This window comes from Dendrobates tinctorius, unplaced genomic scaffold (genome assembly GCF_039654945.1).
Source record: "Dendrobates tinctorius isolate UK_male_01 unplaced genomic scaffold, ASM3965494v1 ptg000030l, whole genome shotgun sequence".
NCBI classification, from domain to species: Eukaryota; Metazoa; Chordata; class Amphibia; order Anura; family Dendrobatidae; genus Dendrobates; species Dendrobates tinctorius.
Genome location: NW_027361698.1, coordinates 21,306,863 through 21,330,701, shown reverse-complemented (window position 1 = coordinate 21,330,701; position 23,839 = coordinate 21,306,863). Strand labels below are relative to the sequence as shown.

Genomic DNA, 23,839 nt, shown 5'->3' with positions numbered 1-23,839 from the left:
CCCTGCTCTCGCTCACAGCATCTTGCTCCGGTGCCAGCAGCTGCTGGGCAATCATGTATCCCGCTACTTAAGAGAATGAATATTCATTGCGCTCCATACCTGCGCAATGAATATTCCTTTCTCTTTAGCAGTGAGCACAGGAGTTAGCCACAGCCATCGACTCCTTCCTCCTGTGACCCGCTGTTCCTCCGCTGCCCCTCCCCCTCCATCTTCTGGGACAATGGATGAGGTCCCATCCATAGTTGTGGATGAGGTTCTTTTGTGGTAGTTGTGGATGGCACTCTAAAAATGAAAATGGTGGAGGCCCAGAAAGAAAGAGAAGGCTATAAGAAGATAGCAAAGCGTTTTCAAGTTGCCCTTTCCTCAATTCGAAATGTAATTAAGAAATTAAAGTTAACAGGAACAGTAGAGGTCAAGATAAGGTGTGGAAGACTAAGTCAAATTTCAGTGAGAGCTGCTCGTAGGATCACTAGAGAGGCTAATCAGATCCACCGCTTGACTGCAAAAGACCTTCAACAAGATTTAGCAAACTCTGGAGTTTTGGTACATTGTTCTATTGTTCAAAGACACCTGCACAAATATGGCCTTCATGGAAGAGTCATCAGAAGATAACCTCTCTGGCATCCTCATAATAAAATTCGGTGTCAGAGGTATGTTAAGAACATCTAAAATAGGCTGATGCATTTTGGAAACAAGTCATGTCGACCAATGAGGTTAAAATAGAACTCTTTGATCAAAGGTATGTGTGGAGAAAAAAAAGGTACAGAATTTCAGGAAAAGAACATCTCACCACTCATTAAGCATAGGGGGCAGATCAATCATGCTTTGGGAATGTGTTGCAGCCAATGACACAGGGAACATTTCATGAGTAGAGGGAAGAATGGATTCAATGAAATTTCAACCAATTCTTCATGCAAACATAACAACATCTGTAAAAAACCTGAAGTTGAAAAGAGGATGGCTTCTACAAATGGATAATGATCCTAAACACATGTCAAAATCCACAGTACACTACCTCAAAAAGCTCAAGCTGAAGGTTGTACAATGGCCCTCACAGTCTCCTGATCTGAGCATCACTGAAAATATGTGACTAGACCTCAATATAGCAGTGCATGCTAGATGGCCCAGGAGTCTCACAGAACTGGAGGAATTTTCCCAGGAAGAATGGATAAAAATCCCTCAAACAATAATTGAAAAACTTTTGTCTGGCTGCAAAAAGCGTTTACAAACTATGTTACTTTCAAAAGGGGGTGCTAATTGGAACTTTTAAAATGTAAAAGATGAAGATGACAATATATTTATTTTACCTAAAATACAAAGGAAATGTGTCAACTTTAACTTTAGGCCTTTTAGAGATAATTTCATCATCGTCTTGCTCAACTGTAATTTTGAGCAGGGGTGCCCAAAATTTTACATGCCACTGTATGGGCATGTTTTATCTTTATTTTGATAGGTACTTTATTTTCATTTTGGAATAAATCTTAATTTTCTCAGATAAAGTCCCTAATAACTAATCCCCCTTGGTTGGATCAAAGTACCACATATCTATATACTTTTTGCAGACAATTCAAACGCAAAAAAAAGATACAGTGGGGAAAAAAAGGATTTTTTGCAATTGTGCAAGTTCTACCACAAAAAAAGATGAGAGAGGCCTGTAATTTACATCATAGGTAGACCACAACTATGAGAGTCAAAATGAGAAAACAAATCCAGAAAATCACCTTGTATGATTTGGCAAGATTTATTTTGCAAATTATGGTGGAAAATAAGTATTTGGTCACCTAAAAACATGCAAGATTTCTGGCTCTCACAGACCTGTAACTTTTTCTTTAAGAGCCTCCTCTGTCCTCCACTCATTACCTGTAGTAATGGCAGCTGTTTGAACTTGTTATCAGTATAAAAGACACCTATCCACAACCTTAAACAGTCACACACCAAACTCCACTATGGTGAAGACCAAAGAACTGTCAGAGGACACCAGAAACAAAATTGTAGCCCTGCACTAGGCTGGGAAGACTGAATCTGCAATAGGCAAGCAGCTTGTTGTGATTAAATCAACTGTGGGAGCAATAATAAGAAAACGGAAGATATACAAGACCACTGATAATCTCCCTCGATCTGGGGCTCCATGCAAGATCTCACCCTGTGGGGTCAAAATGATCACGAGAACGGTGAGCAAAAATCCCATAACCACACGGGGGACCTAGTGAATGGCCTGCATAGAGCTGGGACCACCGTAACAAAGGATACCATCAGTAACACACTACACCACCAGGTACCCAGATCCTGCAGTGCCAGACATGTCCCCCTGCTTAAACCATTACATGTCTGGGCCTGTCTGAAGTTTGCTAGAGAGCATTTGGATTATCCATAAGACTATTGGGAGAATGTCATATGGTCTGATGAAACCAAAGTGGAACTCTTTGGTAGAAACAAAACTCGCCGAGTATGGAGGAGACAGAATGCTGAGTTGCATCCAAAGAACACCACAATTATTGTGAAGCATTGGGGTGGCAACATCGTACTTTGGGGCTGCTTCTCTGCTGAGCGACTGATCCGTGTACATGAAAGAATGAATGGGGCCATGTATCGTGAGATTTTGAGTGCAAACCTCCTTTCATCAGCAAGGGCATGGAAGATTAAACGTGAATGGGTCTTTCAGCATCATAATGATCCCAAACACACTGCCAGGGCAACGAAGGAGTGGATTCGTAAAAAGCATATGAAGGTCTTGGAGTGGCCTAGCCAGTCTCCAGATCTGAACCCCCATAGAAAACCTTTGGAGGGATTTAAAAGTCTGTGTTGCCCAGCGACAGGCCCAAAACATCACTGCTCTAGAGGAGATCTGCATGGAGGAATGGGCCAACATACCATCAACAGTGTGTGCCAACCTAGTGAAGACTTACAAAAAACATTTGACCTCTGTCATTGCCAACAAGGGATATGCAACAAAATATGAGATGAAATTTTGTTAATGACCAAATACTTATTTTCCACCATAATTTGCAAAATAAATCTTGCCAAATCGGAGAAGGTGATTTTCTGGATTTGTTTTCTCATTTTGACTCTCATAGTTGTGGTCTACCTATGATGTCAATTACAGGCCTCTCTCATCTTTTTAAGTGGGAGAACTTGCACAATTGGTATCTGACTAAATGCTTTTTTTCCCACTGTACATGTTAAAAAGCACATTCATTTTTATGTCCTTTGGATCTAGCTGTAAAAATAACGGATAGGTACCACTCGTACTAAAAAAAATTGATGTGTCAAGCTGGTGTTAGACTTTGTAATCTCACACTAATCACTAACATAATCTAATCCCTGAATGTACTTTCTGCACATCTCTGTTAGTGTCTTTATACTGGTCGGTCTGGTGACAGTTCCACTTTAAATTCCCCAGTATGTGATTACACAGATGGAAACTAAGTGGAATATGATGAATGCAGTACGAGACATGTGAAAAGCTGATTAAATATGTAACAATACTTTGGCTCCAGAGTAAGATTTCTTTGGTTAACCAACATCTCTATCTGCACTTAGTGTTCCTCAGCGTCAGGCTTATCTGTAGCATCTCCGCCATTCAGTTAGCTGAAGTTCCTGGAAACACACCATTTTAAGGACAGGTGTGATTCTCTAGTGTGCTTGTGCCCTGAACTGGTGCGTATATTCATGATATCTGCCAGACGGTGACTTGCAGTTTACTCATGTGTCTATGACGGCAGCAGATAAAAAACCTCACGAAGTGGATGTACGGCATAATAAGCAGAGCAATCGTCCAAGCGGTATTATCATCTCTCCTAACCTGTCTGATTTAGAAATATTGTGTTTCGCCTACAAAAACATCTGGCGCATTTTTCCTTTGTTTTGCTCCTCTGTTTCTCCTATTGAAAATGTATGAATACATTAACAACTGGACTTTACCATTCTCCTTGTCAATAGTTTGTTCCTTCCAATCTAAAACTGCCAGTCCTGAATGGACAATATTGTGAGTGTTTAACAACACACTGCCTTTAAGGGATCAAGCGAGCATAAAACACGGCCAAGTATTATCCGGTGTTTTATCAAATAGTACTCGGCCCAATGTTATTCTGAGGGGCAGTGCCAAACAGCGCTTTATTTCTCATGCTGGTTTGGAGCATGCTGTGAGTGCATCCGATAATAATCAGATCACGTGCAACCATACAAGTCTATGGGTGCGTGTAAAACATCGGGCTGCATTTGGCTGTCATCTGAGTGCAGTCTGATTATCACAGACTCAGACAATGGAGAAGATGGAGCAATTAAGTTTTTCACAGTACAGTGACACTCGGACTGTGACAGAGTTTGATCCAACTGACATTAGCATAATTGGCCCGATTCTATCGCATGAACGAATCTCCGACTGTGTGACCCCGGCTTAAAGGTCATAAAGGAAATCTAAGTTATTGATTTATTTATTCATTTCCAGAAGTAATAACAGAGGTACTGAAGAATGCTGAGTTCTTAGTAAAGATCCTGCAGAATTGTCATTCAGGGAGGAATACAATAATATACAGACATGTCATTAGAGCTGACAATTTTTTTTTCAAGTAAGGATTAAAATCTTTTCAAATTTGCTGATTCAGTACAGAAAATACCTGATAAAAGCTTCGTTATGGTATGTGCACATGACTTTTTATAGACACCAGCATACTCGTATTGTTTTTTCCAGAAAAAGACACTTCTGGAAAATTCCTACCGTGCTTTTCCAGAAGCGTCTTTTCGGATGTCTCTTCCAAGCAAAGGCGCCACAAGAACGTACAGGTGACGCCTTTTAACCTCTTCATATCTTTGAAGACCTGAACGGTTAAAAGAAGCTCAGGTGGATGGAACATATGCACTGCAAGTTGTTTTTACATTGCGGTGCATATGTTCATTACATTTAGCATTTTTAAAGCATTTTTTTAAGTGTGTTCAAGGCGGAATAACCCTGAAAAAGACATTGTGTGCACATACTTTTAGGAACATTGCTGGTCTTGATTTATTAAGACATACAGCTGAAATGTGTCATCACGCACTGCCATCATTAGACACTATAATGGATGCTGGCCGCTTAACAGGAGACATTCTTTCAAGGCTTATTGGGATATTTTAGGCAGAAGTTCATGTTTACCCACTCTGCAGATATAGGGTTAATATCCTGTGTAACTGGCTTAATGGAGAAGCAGCTACAAGGGTTAAAGTAAGTTATATGCTGCTACATGTTACAGTCACCACCACACAGTGAGCAGCTGTAATCACTCCCTGGCAGTTTGATTGACATCTTGCTCTGTAGACACGCTGCACACACATGCTGACGTGCTGGCTGTCAATCAATGTTCAATGGAGTGGATACAGTATGCTCACTGTGTAGTGACCAGTGACTCTAGCTGCCCCCTGCCCCGCCACCATGACTGCAAGGGAAAAGCTGCAGGGAGAATATAACTTCATTTTCTTCCTATAGCCACTGCTCCAGTAATTTAAACACTATTTACCTGCAGATTACCACAAACTCTGCAGTTAGTGTTCCTGGACATGACAAGTTTAAGCAGCTATTTTTAAAAGACTGAAAATGCAAAGATTTAGACATCAAGGGACACTTAGGCATCACAGTATAACCTCAAGTCAGTTTAACTCCAGAGGTAAATGTCCAGTTAAGCTGGGTCTACACTTAGTGCATGACATGTATGTAGCAAACAACAAATGAGTGTCTACAGAGAAGTGTCTTCCTAAAAGGCACAGCAGCTTTCCACTTTATCAATATAAATTATTATAAATTAATTGTCAATGGATTGCCTATTGTCACTGGTCACACAGGTGGGCAGTAGGTCACATTAATGTAAGGAGATGGGCATGCTACCCACATTCCCCCTTGAAGAACATGTGTATTGCTGTATTGTATAATGTGAATTGTGATATGCTTTAATAGTGTTGGTGTTGTGCTTTGCTGGACATTAGGGAGCGTTAGACTTAACATTTTGGACTAGCCTAGAGTGAGAGGCGCTAAGGTGAAGGGATTGAGACATCAGATAGGGCCCAGTGTGCATGAGAAGCAGACCTAGGTCTTGACAGTAAGCAGTGCTGAATGACATGGGTGTCCCGAAGTGAGAGGAGACCAAGACAGTGGTTAGCGTAAACTGAAGCGAAGGAGGAAAACTGAAAGACCAGAGTGGTCAACCGGAGACAGATCGTGGGACAGGACGCCCAATAATACTGCCTCGAGTTTATAACTCAGAAAGGTAACGGGTCAGAGGAGGACAGTGAACGTGAGACAAAGAGAGTGCACTGAGCGGACGTGCAAAGGCATCAATAGCAGAGAAACTAAGCACTGATGATATTGGCAAACTAGTTCCCTGGAGGGGAAAGAAGACATGGACCGGCGGGTTGAAATAGAACTCTTGCTAACTAGACTGTAGTGCTTGAGCTGGGTTGTGGTGAAGGAAGGTAAAACAGTGGAGAAAGAGACCAAGTGAGTTGAACTGAGACTGTGTGTGAAAATACTCCATATTGTGAAGGAAAAGTCCATCAAGCTGTGTACCCGCTACCTGTTGTCCAAACTCCCTACCAAGTAATTGTTCAGAGAAAAAAAAAATTTTCACTGGTGGTCTCACTCAATGAAGTGTCCAACATCTGGTCCTGGCCAACCCAAGTCATTGGTAACATGTGGCCTGCAAGGGTGTAGCGCCCCCATAGCACAAGTCCACACACCCAGCCAGGGCCTTCATGTAATATGCTGGAGAATAAGAGACGAGTACCTCAGCCACGGCTACCGTCCAGCGCAATGTTACATTATCAGCTGCCATGATGAAATTAACATAAAGTGGATCCGCCTGTGATTTAAATTTTGCACTTTGCTTTTCAGAGTGACTTGGAATTCAACCCCTGGATGATAATTTTGGTTTGCATTGACTGTTGATTTGACTATTTCTTCTTAACAAATTGCATAATTTATTTTAGTAAAAATTTTCAACTGGAATCTTATTTTCATCAAGATCTGAGTACTCACTTAGGTTTTGGGGGCAGTATATGTATATACTGAATCGATTGTTCATTTTTACAGCTCCTCTATGGTCTGAAGTAATAAGCAGGGGGAGAGTGTCAGCTCTTAGCTATGCCAGAAAACTAAAATTGTGGATCATAACTCCACATATAAGTCTGATGTTAAAAGAATGTGTGTTTATACAGCAATAACACTTATTTATTGGTATGGTAGCTGGTATTATTTTATGCAGCAATTAATATAAAAAGAAGGTGACAAAACAATCTGGATAATACAAAATAAAATATTAGTAACACTATACAATTTTAATTATTGTCTTTTTGTATGTAGTCACTTTTAACTCCAGATTATATATAAAAGTCATATTACAGTTGTGGCCAAAAGTATTGACACCCCTGCAATTTTGTCAGATAATACTCAGTTTCTTCCTGAAAATGATTGCAAACACAAATTCTTTGGTATTATTATCTTCATTTAATTTGTCTTGAATGAAGCAAAAAGCAAAGCATTGATCATGTCACACAAAACTCCAAAAATGGGCCAGACAAAAGTATTGGCACCCTCAGCCTAATACTTGGTTGCACAACCTTTAGCCAAAATAACTGCGACCAACCGCTTCCGGTAACCATCAATGAGTTTCTTACAATGCTCTGCTGGAATTTTAGACCACCTTCTTTGGCAAACTGCTCCAGGTCCCTGATATTAGAAGGGTGCCTTCTACAAACTGCCATTTTTAGATGTCTCCACAGGTGTTCTATGGGATTCAGGTCTGGACTCATTGCTGGCCACCTTAGAAGTCTCCAGTGCTTTCTCTCAAACCATTTTCTAGTGCTTTTTGAAGTGTGTTTTGGGTCATTGTCCTGCTGGAAGACCCATGACCTCTGAGGGAGACCCAGCTTTCTCACACTGGGCCCTACATTATGCTGCAAAATTTGTTGGTAGTCTTCAGACTTCATAATGCCATGCACACGGTCAAGCAGTCCTGTGCCAGAGGCAGCAAAGCAACCCAAAAACATCAGGGAACCTCCGCCATGTTTGACTGTATGGACCGTGTTCTTTTCTTTGAATGCCTCTTTTTTTCTTCTGTAAACTCTATGTTGATGCCTTTGCCCAAAAAGCTCTACTTTTGTCTCATCTGACCAGAGAACATTCTTCCAAAACGTTTTAGGCTTTTTCAGGTAAGTTTTGGCAAACTCCAGCCTGGCATTTTTATGTCTCGGTGTAAGAAGTGGGGTCTTCCTGTGTCTCCTACCATACAGTCCCTTTTCATTCAGACGCCGACGGATATTACGGGTTGACACTGTTGTACCCTCGGACTGCAGGGCAGCTTGAACTTGTTTGGATGTTAAGGTACTGTCACACTTAGCGATGTACCAGCGATCCTGACCAGCGATATGATGCGGTCAGGATCGCTGGTACATCGCTAAGTGTTCGCTAGTGAGCTGCCACACAGGCAGATCTCACTAGCGACATCGCTGGGGACGGGGGTCGCTACTTACCTGTCACACCAGGCGATCCTGACGTCCTCCCGCCCGGCTCCACGCGTCACAGCAGGAAGCGCCGCAGGAAGCTGACGACGAGAAACTGTCCAGGACGTTCTCGCGCGATCAGCGATAACCAGCGGGGGAGCCGGTCGTAGGTAAGTATCAGACACAGCGATATCGCTAGCAATATCGCTATAACGTCACTAGTTATAGCGATATTGCTAGCTATATCTCTTAGTGTGACAGGCCCTTTAGTCGAGGTTCTTTATCCAACATCCGCACAATCTTGTGTTGAAATCTCTTGTCAATTTTTCTTTTCCGTCCACATCTAGGGAGGTTAGCCACAGTGCCATGGGCTTTAAACTTCTTGATGACACTGCACACGGTAGACACAGGAACATTCAGGTCTTTGGAGATGGACTTGTAGCCTTGAGATTGCTCATGCTTCCTCACAATTTGGTTTCTCAAGTCCTCAGACAGTTCTTTGGTCTTCTTTCTTTTCTCCATGCTCAATGCGGTACACACAAGGACACAGGACAGAGGTTGAGTCAACTTTAATCCATGTCAACTGGCTGCAAGTGTGATTTAGTTATTGCCAACACCTGTTAGGTGCCACAGGTAAGTTACAGTTGCTGTTAATTACACAAATTAGAGAAGCATCACATGATTTTTCGAACAGTGCCAATACTTTTGTCCACCCTCTTTTTTATGTTTGGTGTGGAATTATATCCAATTTGACTTTAGGACAATTCTTTTTGTGTTTTTTCATTTAAGACAAATTAAATGAAAATAATAATACCAAAGAATTTTGTGTTTGCAATCATTTTCAGGAAGAAACTGAGTATTATCTGACAAAATTGCAGGGGTGTCAATACTTTTGTCCACAACTGTAGATAAAACAAAAACCTTTTTTCACTTCTGAAGTTCTACATCTGTGTGACATCTTCATGACCCTCATGACTTTTCAACAGAACCAGCTATCTGATGAGTCTAACAACCAGGACACTGTTGATTTGAGCTCTATATTCCTAATAATGATTTCCAATAAATCTATGTACTTGTTCAATTCATGTCCTTTTTTTTGTACAGCTGGCATAGGAAACAGAGCGAAAAGAAGATGTAAGCATTGACGATTTGTGGCTTTAGCCATCGATCTGAGAGCAGGCCTAGCATTTATGATGCCCTAAGAAATGCATCTATTTTGTAAAGGCTGAAGATCCATTCAGACATTCAAATTAACAAACATATAGGGGAACTCAATTATTTAGACATTAGGCAAGGCCAAGGTAGAGTTATACAAATGGACCAATATGAAGATACACAAGTAACTGAACAGTTTTGTAGACCGGTGTTTCCTGCGCTGCTTCCCGTGGCTGCAGAGTGATGGTAAAAAGTTGCCTAGGTTTTGTGTCAGCAGGGATTAATTTAGTTGCTGTGTGTCCTCGCAGATTTTTTCCAATGTAGAAGGAAGGAGAGCCGTGTTTACCCGGATCCAGCCATCTGCTTTTTTTTTCCCCGGCAGTGTGCCAGTCAAGTGATTAAGGGAAAGTGATGTGAGAACGGATCCTATAGTTTGTTAATGACAACTGATGCCATGTTTTCATCAGTTGTGATCGGATGAGATATAAAAAAAACTGATCCGGATGGTAAGGAAATATGGAAACCCAGCTTTAGTCCTGTGTACTAAGAATTTAATACAGAAAGAAGCAAGAACACTCCAAACAACAAAGTAAGAATCACAACATATGCTAATTTTTAGCACAGTTTTACAGTGTGCAGATCTATTAATTTACATAAATACTTAAGTAACTTTGTATATATACTATATCATTTATAATGCATTTATCCTGATTTACAGCCCGTATAATATTCCGGAGCTGCATTCACAATTCTAAAGCCCTTAATGCTGAAGATTTCAGCAATTCTTGGCTTAAGTTGGCATAAAGCCTGCTCAGGTGACTTATATTCTGAAAAGTGTCATTCTCATGACATGTAGTTTACAGTAATGTAGAAAAAGATAATTATGGCATTATAAGAACCTTACTTAGTTCTAAGGCTTGGGCTATAGCTGGACTTCTTTCAAGAGATTTCCAAGAGATTTTCAATTTGCTATATGGAGACAAAAAACAGAACTACAACTTTTTAAAATTGCTTGGAAATTCCAGCAGGCAGCCATAAAAAAATTAACTGATGACTCAACTGACTAGATAATTCTTGAAGTTTGTTCTACTTCCAAACTGCCATATTGATTTCCATCATGTATGATGTAGTTTTTCTGTTTTTGCTTGTTTTATGTATTTTTATTATATTTTATGTTTCACAGACCTACCTAGAAAAATGCCACATACTGGCCGAAACGTTGGGCTTAATGTCTGTAATTCAAGTCTACATATAAAATTTAATTTGCTGCAATTTGGAGTACCGAAGTTTATGTTTTACTACTAATGTGACTACTCGTCATACTTTAGAGCCCTCACCTACACAGTTGAGTGATACCTATCATCTATACTAGATCATTTTTGAAGTTATTTTTAAGCTACTCAATGCAATTCTATGGGATATCTCAGCAGTGAAACCAAAAAGTCAAGATGTAACCCTAGGAATGTGTTTGACAACAAGTTTATTCTTTTCATTTTCACTCACAAGCTGCAGAAATGTGAAGGTAAACCAAGTAAACCAGGGTTATGATATAGAAGGTGACTGCAGAATAAGTAAAGCAACATTGATACACTGCTAGTGATATAGATTTTATATATAAAAGGCAGCACTAGCAAGCAGTATGTGAAAAATGGGTGCCAGACCTTCCAGGCATAGACCGATCCTCAAAATAGTACAAAAAAGATGAAGACAGCACTCTTTCTTAGAAAAAATATAGTGGTTTTATTAGCCCATATGGGTTCCTGCGACCTTTTGTCACAGAAATGGCTCAGAGCTTAGCGGAGGGAAGTACGCCTTATTAAAAAGGATAAAACACAGAAAGCTGTGCCTTCCAGGACTGACAAAATACAAAAACCCAAATTCTGTTTTTTATTAGCTCTCGGGTGTGCCTACATGCCTCCTTTAAGTGAGCTCATATGGGTCTCATAGTGGCTTGTGCTAGGTCTTTTAGAATGTTATGACATTCCCAATTTTCAGGATATCTTTGCTCCTGGAGGATCCGGTAGATATTGCCGTCATGTTTCCTATTACAATTTTACCTTTCTATAGAGATAAAACATGGCATGGATAGCATCGTCTATAAGATGGATATTAAGTTGTAGGGTTCAAATATCCTTACGATGATGTGAGTGAATGCGTTATATTTGTCCCTTTACTACGACGACAAAAATATATCTCCCATAAATATTGGATTGAGCAAAAACGTTCATCACTGACCACTGGTTTCTAATGTGTCTCACAAAGGCCCTTTGAACAGAAGAAGATCTTGCCTAAGAATGTACATTTCTGCATAAACGAATCCCAATGTAGGTGATTGGTTCCCAGATCATATCTTTGCGGTTGTAATTACATAGTCATTGCAAGAGGTCCCTACTTCAAAATATGTTGAACTGTCAGCTCTCTTTCACTTCACCAGGTATAATTAGTTTCTCACTTCCCCTGTTTAATGTGAGAGTGATAGTCCCTTCTCTGGAAATGTCTTTATGTACTTCCTCCATGACATGTTTCACATGTTCAAAGTTCAAAATGTTGCTGTACAATATTGGAAATCAGCAAATTCTATTAAAGCATGTCAACTAGTAGATTTTTGTAGTCACACCAAACCTTGTAAATGACTTGCTACTTACCAGAGCACTCAAGACCATTTCCCAGTAAACCTTCCGTGCATTTGCAGATATATCCACCTTCCATATTAATACATTTTGCTCGGGGTGAATCACAAGCAGCAATTTCTAAAAGGCATTCATCAATATCTGAAGGAAGGACAATAAATATTATTATATAAGCATTAGCATCATGTTCTATACCACCTTTTAAAAGGGACACAGAAAATACAGAATCATTTCCTCTATAATAAGAGCATGTCTTATAATATCTTTCTATAAGCAACTGAATTCAGGATGGGGTGTGGAATGTGATTTCAGCTTTTTCACCCTTTTGTTACTAGTAATTTTAGGGTTTTATGTGGCAGTTGTTTTTATCAGGATGGAATTCAAGAAAGGAGGTGTACTTAAAAATTCGCATTACATCGCAAAGTGCGTGCATGGAAATAACATTACTCATAGTTTACATTCCACACTCACAGTATGTTTTATTAACAGGAGATCCCTGCTGTATTTGAAAAGTAATGTCATGTCTGTATGTGTGATATCAAATTATACAATGTTTCTTGGCTTTCACAATATTTATCATACATTCTTCCCAAAAATGGTGTGACAAACTTTGTAATATGGGCATCCAATGGGAAGCCTCTCTTTTAAACCTTTCCCAACATGGCTATTTTCCTAATTTTTGCCTTTTCATTTTTCCCTCTCCCTCTTCCAAAAGCCATAACTTTTTCTTTTTCTGTTTTTCTGTCAACATTGCCATATGAGAGCTTTTTTTTTGCAGTATGAGTTGAAAGACACCATTAATTTTATAATGTGAAGTGCTGGAAAATAGGGGAAAATCCAAGTGCAGCAAAATTGCAACAATAAGTGGAATTCTGCAGTTGTTTTGGGGGTTTTCTATTAATGGTGCTCACTAGACAGTAAAAATTACTCAGCAACATGATTTGCCAGGTCAGTATGATTATGCAAATACCAAACATGCATAGTGTCATGGTCCAGTCCGGAGTTTATTTTTTGCTGTCTTCACTCCGAACTGGTCATGCGGGAGTTAATCTCCTCAGCCTCGTTCTGGAGCTAGCTGGGCTATTTCAGTCTCTCACAGCCTGCTGACCAGTGTTAGTGATAGCTCAAGCTTCCAGTTTAGAGCCTCTGACACTTGTACCTTGGTGTTCCTCCTGCCTTTGACTGATATTCACGTGTATGACCCGGACTGATTTCTGACCCCGTCTCTTGGTATTCGTCTCTGCTGTTACGTTCCCTCTATGGCATCTGACTCCCCGGCTTGTACCCCGACCACGTATTTCGTCTCACGTTTTGGACCCTGTGCTCATGTTCTGGCTTTCTGACTCTCGGCTTGGTATTTTGACTACGTGTATTGCTGCTCCTTCTGGTACGTCTGCTCCTGCTAGTTTGTGACTCGGTTCGTCTGACTATTCTCTCTCGTTACCTGTGGCACCTGTGCTGTTGCTCAGGGTTGCTGCTCTTAGTGTGTAACCTCTCTTCCCTCACCAGCTCCCCCTTGTGGAGGCTTCACTACACATAGCTTTTTTTTATTTACGCGGTAAAAAAATTTGGGGACATTTTTTGCATATGTCGCTATTTTCCAAGACCCTTAATGTTTTTAGTTTTCAGTCAATTGGGTTGTGTAGGGATTTGTTTTTTGCACTCTGTTTTGTTGATACCATTTTGAGGTAGATACAACATTTCTGATCGCCTTGAGAATGTCAGTTACATTATATACTACAGTACTGTAGTTTGAGGTACAGTATATAGTATAATCAAGAATCAATCACAGATTCAAGTGCTCCAAAAAGACTAAAAAATGTAGTAAACATTTTTAAAAATATATTGTAAAAAAACAGAAACAAATAGAACTAACATAAAGTTAAAATCTCCTCCATATTCCCCATTCAGAAAATGTAAAATAAAAAATAAATGGACATATTTGGTACCATTGTGCCTGTAAATGTTAAATCTCCAAAAATTGAAATTTCAGTATTTAAAAAGTTATGGTTTCCAGAAAGTGGTGACCTCTCTGCCCATTTTTTTCAACCAATTATCCAAGGACAAGGTGGGCTTGAGTTTACTTTATAAACATCCTATTGAATAGATGCCTACTAGTGATGAGCGAGTATACTCGTTACTCAAGATTTCCCAAGCATGCTTGGATGTGCTCGGAGATTTAGTTTGTGTCACCGTAGCTGCATGATTTGCGGCTGCTGGACAGGCTGAAAACATGTGTGGGTTGCCTGTTTGTTATGGAAATCCCCACATGTATTCAGGCTGCCTAGCAGCTGCAAATCATGCAGCTACGGTGACACAAACTAAATCTCCGACCACATCCAAATACTCGGAGATCATCCAAGCATGTTCAGGAACTCTTGAGTAACGAGTATACTCGCTCATCACTAATGCCTACGTTTCCATATTTCTGATGCCCCCACAAATGCTCAATCTTTAATTAAAGAGTTTATTGGTAGGTGTGCCTAGGCTCAGACTGGCCAATAAGAGAACAGGAGAATCCTCCGGTGGGCACCCATGCATTACTTGGAACAATATACTGAATTCAAGATATACAGACAAAGGCAACATCTTATTAATTTAACAATGAACCCAGCTTATTGGTATAGAAATTTGTGAATGAGAGTAAACCCATATTTGCATGTAGCTGAAAAGTGGGGCCCCGGAGTTGATCTTAGTGGTGGGCCCTTGGCATCCCAGTCTGACACTGAGTGTGCTGATAGTAGTAAGACGAGATTAAGATGGTCAGTGGTCATTAAGGTGCATTTATTTACACATGCCTAATTTGTCCATATAAGTGCCACCTGAGAGTGCACAAATTATCTGGCGATTGTTTACTGGCTTGTTTTTACAGGCTGATGAACCATGGAGAGAGAACAATTGTTAATACGAGTGTTCTGTCTCCATGCAGTAACATTCTATTTGAAGCACATCCCCTGTTTACAAGTGGTGATATACTGCCGTTGATAATTATATTTTTGCTGACATACATGGGTCCGATCAGCCATTGCACGTTTGATCGGTAATCTCTAAGAACGTTACTACGAACGCTTGTTCACTGATTATCTACTCTTGTCAATGCACCAATACCCTATATTACATATTTTTTTCCATTGTCATCCTCTATATCCCAGACCCTTTTCTTTTCCTCCTTGTTATCCTCATCACTTGTATGTTTGTTTGATTGTTAGAAAACTGTTTAAGAAATGTTAGATTTTCTTCAAGATAGCTTTTATTTCTAAAGAATGAGATATTATTTTTTATCTGCAAGATAGGAGACAAAGGATGATGTAGAGAATGTTCTACCATCATTATATCAAGTTTAATGTGTTTTACTTGCCGTACCATTTACAAAAATGTGATCACAAAAATACAGCAATCGCTCATTTCGAAAACAGTTTAAGCAAACTTGGCTCACATGAGCAAAAATCTTGAAAAGCTAAAGTTGGCTAAGATAACAAAAAGTATAAAATGTTTGGATGAAAGAAATGTTTTATATATCACATCCGTGTCAGCCTGTTCATTCCCACAGATTTCCAGAGCCGAGACACTTAATAATAATTTGGTGATGCGCCTGCATTTATGGTGGCAAGCTTATAGCTTGGCGCTGACAAAGCGCTCAACATACTTTTATGTCACCTACTATTAAAGAGACGGTCATAAAGAAGGATTTGACAAATGTCATTACCATTACAGGTCCTGCCATTCCCAGTATAGCCTTCCAAGCACTGGCATCTTGGTCCATCTTCTGATGGCACACAGCGTGCATTGATATCGCACTGACTCTGCACGCAGAAACGCTCATCTGTTCAGAGAACAAAGTTTACAGGCTTACAAATCTGCCAAAGAAAGAATTACACAAGGAACAGGTGCACTTACTATGTGACCTTTTAAAATCACTTTTTCAGGTCAATATGGAGTATTCCTAAAATACAATCATGGCAACTAGTTACTAGAGTATATAGCTGTCTATAGTTTCCAACAAGGGAAGATTTGGCTAGATTAACAGTGTGAATCCCTAGCTCAGGTCCACGCCGCAAACAAGATAACACAGATTCGCTACAGTTTCTACATGTGTAAATGAGCAACTCATCATTGTTATTAATAACTAAGAAAAATAAAATACAGGTTCACAAGAGAGTTTGTCAGGGACCGCTATGATCATTTAAAATATATATATATATATATATATATATATACATTGTCATTTAGATATATATATACATTTAAATGGCTGTAGCATATGTATATACATATGCAGTATATATATGCATATACATATATGTACATACATGTATATATATTATATATAAATATATATGTGTGTATGTATATATATATATGTGTGTGTGTATATGCATATATATATATATATAATATATATATATCCGAAGCTACATGAAGATATAAATTGTTTAATTTACATAGATACATTCTAATGTGTATGGATGTGACATATAATTACATTTGTATCTATTTTTCACAGGATAAATGGCGTTTTAATAATAAATAATAATAAAATAAATAAATAATTAAAAGTAATGTTCTCAATTAATCACAAATGTTTGACACTTTTTACAAAATCAGAATTATTACACTGCCAGCAAAGAGTGTAATGAGAACACCTGATTGTAAATGAATGTATTGGCTTATAAATGCGCATGTAACTAGCCACAGGAAAAATATGATGATAAAGTAGAGTTGCAATTAAATTGCTTTATCGTTAGTGTCATTATAACCATAAAATATATTTGGAGGGGCATTATATCCCTGCTGCTTATAAATGATTTCACAGAACGGCATACCAAATTCTCACCAAATAAAAGCAAAATGCCTGAAAATTATACTAAAACCGTGAAATATTAAATGGATAAAGATCCATTCTCATGTAATTAAATGTTTAATTAAATTACCTGAAATTATCAAAATATTGTAAGCCCACAAAACATAAAAGGGGTAATGAAGAAAACGTGTCTTTTGGATGTCTCCCTATTAGAAAAGTCAAACTCTGTATCAGAAGTATGCTGGACATGATACTAATTATGATAATGTATATTTGTAACCCTGGAAAAATGTGGAAATATGTAGATATTCACTTTATCTTTTCTGTATGTTTTAGTAATATAAGTTTTACGTCATGACATCTGCAACCTTCATAACTTCTTTCTTATACATGATCCTGACACAGAAACGTCATAAGTGAATACACAGATAAATAGATATATGGATACAGTATATATAATCTAAATAGATAAATGAAAAATAGATAGATAAATACTAGATACTGTATATAGAGAAAGAAAGAAAAAGAGAAAGAAGGAAAGAAAGAAATAGAGAGGAAAGAAAGAAAGAAAAGAAAGAAAAAGAAAGAAAGAAAGAAAGAAAGAAAGAAAGAAAAGAAAGAAAGAAAGAAAGAAAGAAAGAAAGAAAGAAAGAAAGAAAGAAAGAAAGAAAGAAAGGTTATTGGTCAATTGCACACATAGGGATAGATAGATAGATAGATAGATAGATAGATAGATAGATAGATAGATAGATAGATAGATAGATGTGTTTAAGATTAGAAGCTCTGGATTGAAACTTTATAGAAGAAAACATGATGAGAAGAATGGATTAGTTTCTGAATTGTTGAAAATAATCATAAATCCAATTTGCAACATGATAAGTAGATTGCTGCAGACAATAACATTACTAAATTAAAAAAAAAGTTCCAAAGGAAATCTTGAAAAGTGCAACCACATTCGTAGGAAAACACAGTTAGAAATAGGAGACTAACATGTATATGACTCTTGAGGAGGATAGATCTTACCTGACACCAGTATTTCAGCAACCAGATCATTACTGGAATGAAAATTATCAAGTGTTTCATAAAAGATGGTAGTTAGCGGGCCATGAAGAAAGGACTCGTCGTGCGCTGTCTCATTGCCTACATTGTCTTTTCTAACTTCGGGTATGTTGTCAGTAATGGCTGTAACACAGAAAAGCGTCAAACTTCATCTTAAACTAATTACACCTTCATTATATCACACAGCTTTCTTATTATTACTAGTATTATAAGGGGCATTATGAGTATAATAGGATCAGTAGATAAATATAGACAGCTAGAAGTAGAATTATGTTTTATTATAGCCAGGTGCCTGGTGGACTGTCCCATAATTTGGTGCATGTTTCGTTATAGGCAGAGACTAAACTGAGGGCTGAATAAAAGTGTTACACTTCTAACAAGCTAATGCATTTCACTTTGAACATGAGCCAGGGCTTAAGTCCTAGGCCTTTAAAGAAGATGAACGAGGACACTCCCTCCATCGCAGTGGGTGCCAAGCCAGGATATCTGGACACTTCACAAGTATTCTCAGATTAGATAGTCAGCACACTAAAGCTTCCATTATGCTACATCAAGGCATCTAAAGCAGTTCTCTTCCCCTTTTCCATTCTTTATGCGGCAGCCAGAAATACAATTCAATCCATGAAGGGTATCAAAACAAAGTGGATCGTCTAATTCCATCCTCCTAACACTATAAAAGATTATGACTGCAATGTAGTTATGAGCGTGTAGAAAAACAATGACTCACATGTGCTTTATTGTCTATTTAGGGAGAACGTGAGGAGGACCCACATGGTAATGCCATGATAAGCTCACAAAACAAAACTCCTATAAATGATCTACCTGAGTGCACCCTGTAAATAATCCCATATTTGGGAGGAGATTACCTTAATCCCTGGATACCTGCTGTTGTTTCAGGGCCATTAGCAGTTTTTCCATGGCTCCATTTGATGAAGTCTTTATTAAGCGGATGACGAGCCTGCAGTCTGCTGTCACACTTCAGCATTCTGACACCTTTTTATGAATGGAAAACTGTTCTTTCATAATGAGCTCATCGATGTCAGCTGGAAGGTCATAGTTTTCCAGGTAAATGTGTAAAGAAAACTCAGCACCCTCCAAATATGAATGCAGGTTTATTTAGGACATTTTAGTAATGCAAAAACAAGTTGTAAATGTCCGGTGCCCCCAATGGGATCTGTTAGGAGGATCAACCCTCATAAGTCACCTATATAGGCATGAAAATAAATACCACTGATACACACTCATTACTCATATGAATAGATAAATCTTCATTGAGGATATATAAGTAACTACGGAAACTCCACTATAATATAGATCCTAAAAAAACCATGGAGATACGAACCGCAAATATAGTAAAAAAGTCACTTTATTGTAACAAACGCTTTAGACAAAATGTGCAAAAATACAGACAACAAACAAGTTGCTCAAACAGGGCTCATATATGGTAACCGCTACTAACACCCTATATATAACAGAATGGGTAATATAAAGTGAAGCAAAGAGTCTCAAAGAGAGCCATTAATTTCATAGTGTACAGGCCCTCACTAAGAGAAAACAGAGCTATCACACTCCAAATAGAAAAATTCAAAGTGAATGGATAAATATCCATCCAAATTAGTAACAACACAGTCCAAGGAGTCAAGAAACATACCCATAAGTATCTGCAGGTGAACGCGGCACTAAAAAGAGCGGCCCCGACGCGCGTTTCGCGTGGGCTTCCTCGAAACGCGCGTCGGGGCCGCTCTTTTTAGTGCCACGTTCACCTGCAGATACTTATGGGTATGTTTCTTGACTCCTTGGACTGTGTTGTTACTAATTTGGATGGATATTTATCCATTCACTTTGAATTTTTCTATTTGGAGTGTGATAGCTCTGTTTTCTCTTAGTGAGGGCCTGTACACTATGAAATTAATGGCTCTCTTTGAGACTCTTTGCTTCACTTTATATTACCCATTCTGTTATATATAGGGTGTTAGTAGCGGTTACCATATATGAGCCCTGTTTGAGCAACTTGTTTGTTGTCTGTATTTTTGCACATTTTGTCTAAAGCGTTTGTTACAATAAAGTGACTTTTTTACTATATTTGCGGTTCGTACCTATATAGGCATGTAGGTAATAGAAAGTTGAATAAAATGGTACTTGTGATCCAATATCTTATTCCAGAGAAATCGATAATTATCGTGTAGATCAAGAGAGTAAACTGTCAGTCATTACATGTCTCACACTGATAACGCCCTCTTTCATTTAAAGTAATCTTTTGAGACAGATTAACATGCAGATCAATGTCCAGAACATAGATCTTAACAGCTCATTTGCACATTAAAGGGGAAGAGTCTTGAGGAGATCATTTGCATATTCCCAGTGCCTTCTGGGATAAGTGAAGAGTCTCCGTGAGCTCAACGATCACTGGGTTTTGGCCGTTGCAGCTGAAAAGAGGAAATCGGAAAACCAGGGGAAGAGTCTTGAGGAGATCATTTGCATATTCCCAGTGCCTTCTGGGATAAGTGAAGAGTCTCCGCGAGCTCAACGATCACTGGGTTTTGGCCGTTGCAGCTGAAAAGAGGAAATCGGAAAACCAGGGGAAGAGTCTTGAGGAGATCATTTGCATATTCCCAGTGCCTTCTGGGATAAGTGAAGAGTCTCCGCGAGCTCAACGATCACTGGGTTTTGGCCGTTGCAGCTGAAAAGAGGAAATCGGAAAACCAGGGGAAGAGTCTTGAGGGGATCATTTGCATATTCCCAGTGCCTTCTGGGATAAGTGAAGAGTCTCCGCGAGCTCAACGATCACTGGGTTTTGGCCGTTGCAGCTGAAAAGAGGAAATCGGAAAACCAGGGGAAGAGTCTTGAGGGGATCATTTGCATATTCCCAGTGCCTTCTGGGATAAGTGAAGAGTCTCCGCGAGCTCAACGATCACTGGGTTTTGGCCGTTGCAGCTGAAAAGAGGAAATCGGAAAACCAGGGGAAGAGTCTTGAGGAGATCATTTGCATATTCCCAGTGCCTTCTGGGATAAGTGAAGAATCATAGAATCATAGAATCATAGAATCGTAGAGTTGGAAGGGACCTCCTGGGCCATCTGGTCCAACCCCCTGCTCAAAGCAGGATTCGCTAAATCATCCCAGTCAGATGTCTGTCCAGCCTCTGTTTGAAGGCTTCCATTGAAGGAGAACTCACCACTTCTCGTGGCAGCTTGTTCCACTCATTGATCACTCTAACTGTCAAAAAGTTTTTTCTAATATCTAATCTGTGTCTCTTCCCATTCAGTTTCATCCCATTGCTTCTAGTCTTTCCTTGTGCAAATGAGAATAAAGTTGATCCTTCTACAATGTGACAGCCCTTTAGATATTTGTAGACAGCTATTAAGTCTCCTCTCAGTCTTCTCTTTTGCAAACTAAACATTCCCAAATCCTGCAACCTTTCCTCATAAGACAGGGTTTGCAGACCGGTCACCATTCTGGTCGCTCTTTTCTGAACTTGCTCCAGTTTGTTGATGTCTTTTTTAAAATGTGGTGCCCAAAACTGGACACAATATTCCAGATGAGGTCTGACCAAAGAGGAGTAGAGGGAAATAATGACTTCACGTGATCTAGACTGTATGCTTCTGTTAACACATCCTAGAATTGCATTTGCCTTTTTTGCTGCTGCATCACACTGTTGACTCATATTCAGTCTGTGATCTATTAGTATACCCAAGTCTTTTTCACATGTGCTGTCACTTAGCCCTATTCCTCCCATTCTATATATGCTTTTTTCATTTTTATTGCCCAGATGTAGTACTTTGCATTTCTCCCTGTTAAAAACCATTCTGTTAGTTGCTGCCCACTTCTCCAGTTTATTTAAATCTTTTTGAATCCTCTCTCTCTTCTCTAGTATTAGCTATCCCTCCTAGCTTTGTGTCATCAGCAAATTTAATCAGTTTACCCTCAATTCCTTCATCTAAATCGTTGATAAAGATGTTGAACAATACAGGGCCCAGGACAGAGCCCTGTGGTACCCCACTTGAGACATTCTTCCAACTGGATGTGCAGCCATTTACGACCACTCTTTGGGTCCGATCACTAAGCCAGTTATGAATCCACCTAACAGTTGCCTTGTCCATTCCATACTTAGTCATTTTTTCAATAAGGATTGTATGAGAGACTTTGTCAAATGCTTTGCTGAAGTCAAGATATACTATATCTACAGCATTTCCTTGATCCACCCAATCAGTGATACCGTCATAGAAGGAAATTAAGTTAGTCTGACATGACTTATTAGTTAGAAACCCATGCTGACTCTGTTTAATCACTTCATTCTTATCCAGGTATTGACATACATGTTGTTTAATAATTTGTTCAAAGATCTTTCCTGGTATAGAAGTCAGACTCACCGGCCTATAGTTGCCTGGGTCCACCTTCTTCCCCTTTTTGAAGATAGGAACAACATTTGCTCTTCTCCAGTCTTCTGGCACTTCTCCTGTTCTCCAAGAATTTTCAAAGATTATGGAGAGGGGTTCAAAAATTTCTTCTGCTATCTCCTTCAGTACTCTGGAGTGTAATTCATCTGGACCTGGAGACTTGAATTCATTTAGGTTAGCTAAGTGTTTCCTCACTATCTTTCTGTTTATAGATATCCTGGATTCTTCTATTCCCTTAATAGGACAGTGAATAACAGTTGATGTTGCATTTCCTTTCTGAGAGAAAACAGATGCAAAATAGGAATTTAAAAGTTCAGCCTTCTCAACATCCTGTCTTACCATTTCATCATTTTCATCCTGTAAAAATCCTATAGCATCTTTGACTTTTCTTTTACTTTTCACATATCCCCAAAATCCTTTATTATTGCTTTTGACATCTCTTGCAAGCCTCAGTTCATTTTCAGCTTTAGATAATCTGATTTGTGCCCTGCAGGTTCTGCAGACAGCATTATATTCTTCTTTAGATATGCCTCCCTCTTTCCATTTTATAAACATTTTTTTCTTCCTTTTTAGCATGTGCTTAAGTTCTGTGTTCATCCATCCTGGTTTCCTTAAATGCTTCCTATTCTTCCCTCTTTTCGGAATTGTTAACAACTGTGCTTTGAGAATTTCATTTTTCAAGATTTCCCATCCTTCCTGGACATTTTTGTCTTTAAGGATATCCAGCAAGGGATCCCTCCAATTCTCTTTCTGAATCCCTTAAAATCTGCCTTTCTGAAATCTAACCTTGACGTCTGAGTCTTCACAGGTCTTCCACCTCTAGTAATCCAAAATTCTAAAATAGCATGGTCGCTACCTCCTAGGGTCCCAGCCACTTTTACCTCCTCAACCATTTCCTCCCTGTTTATAAGGATTAGATCCAAGGTAGCAGTTCCCCTTGTTTTCTCCCTTACCTTTTGGAAGATAAAGTTGTCAGCAAGAGAGGATAAGAATTTCCTTGACCTGTTAGTTTTGCCTGAGAGAGATTCCCAACAAATGTCTGGATAGTTGAAATCTCCCATGACAACTATGTCATATTTTTTGGATAACTTGGCCATCTGATGCATAAAGAGTTCATCTATATATTCGGCTTGCACAGGCGGCCTGTAGTAAATGCCTACAATGGTGTCCTTTCCATTGTTCTGTCCTTGTATTCTTACCCAAACAGTTTCCACAGAACTCCCAGTCTCTGAAGCTTCAATCTCTGTGCAGATATACGCGTTTCGAACATACAATGCGACACCCCCTCCTCGTTTATCAAGTCTGTTTCTTGCAAATAAGTTGTATCCTTCTA

At 39.1% G+C, this 23,839-nt stretch overlaps 1 protein-coding gene across 3 annotated transcripts in view; it reads right to left on the bottom strand.

The window, feature by feature from the left end:
- The window catches only part of EGF (epidermal growth factor), a 221,387-nt gene that overhangs the window by 34,558 nt on the left and 162,990 nt on the right, over positions 1–23,839 (bottom strand). For all 3 annotated transcript variants that reach the window (XM_073571963.1, XM_073571964.1, XM_073571965.1), the window contains 3 exons: positions 18,076–18,234; positions 15,958–16,074; positions 12,267–12,392 (listed from right to left, as the gene is read on the bottom strand). In XM_073571963.1, coding sequence (XP_073428064.1) covers positions 12,267–12,392; positions 15,958–16,074; positions 18,076–18,234 — 402 coding nt within the window. The remainder of the gene's footprint in view (positions 1–12,266; positions 12,393–15,957; positions 16,075–18,075; positions 18,235–23,839) is intronic.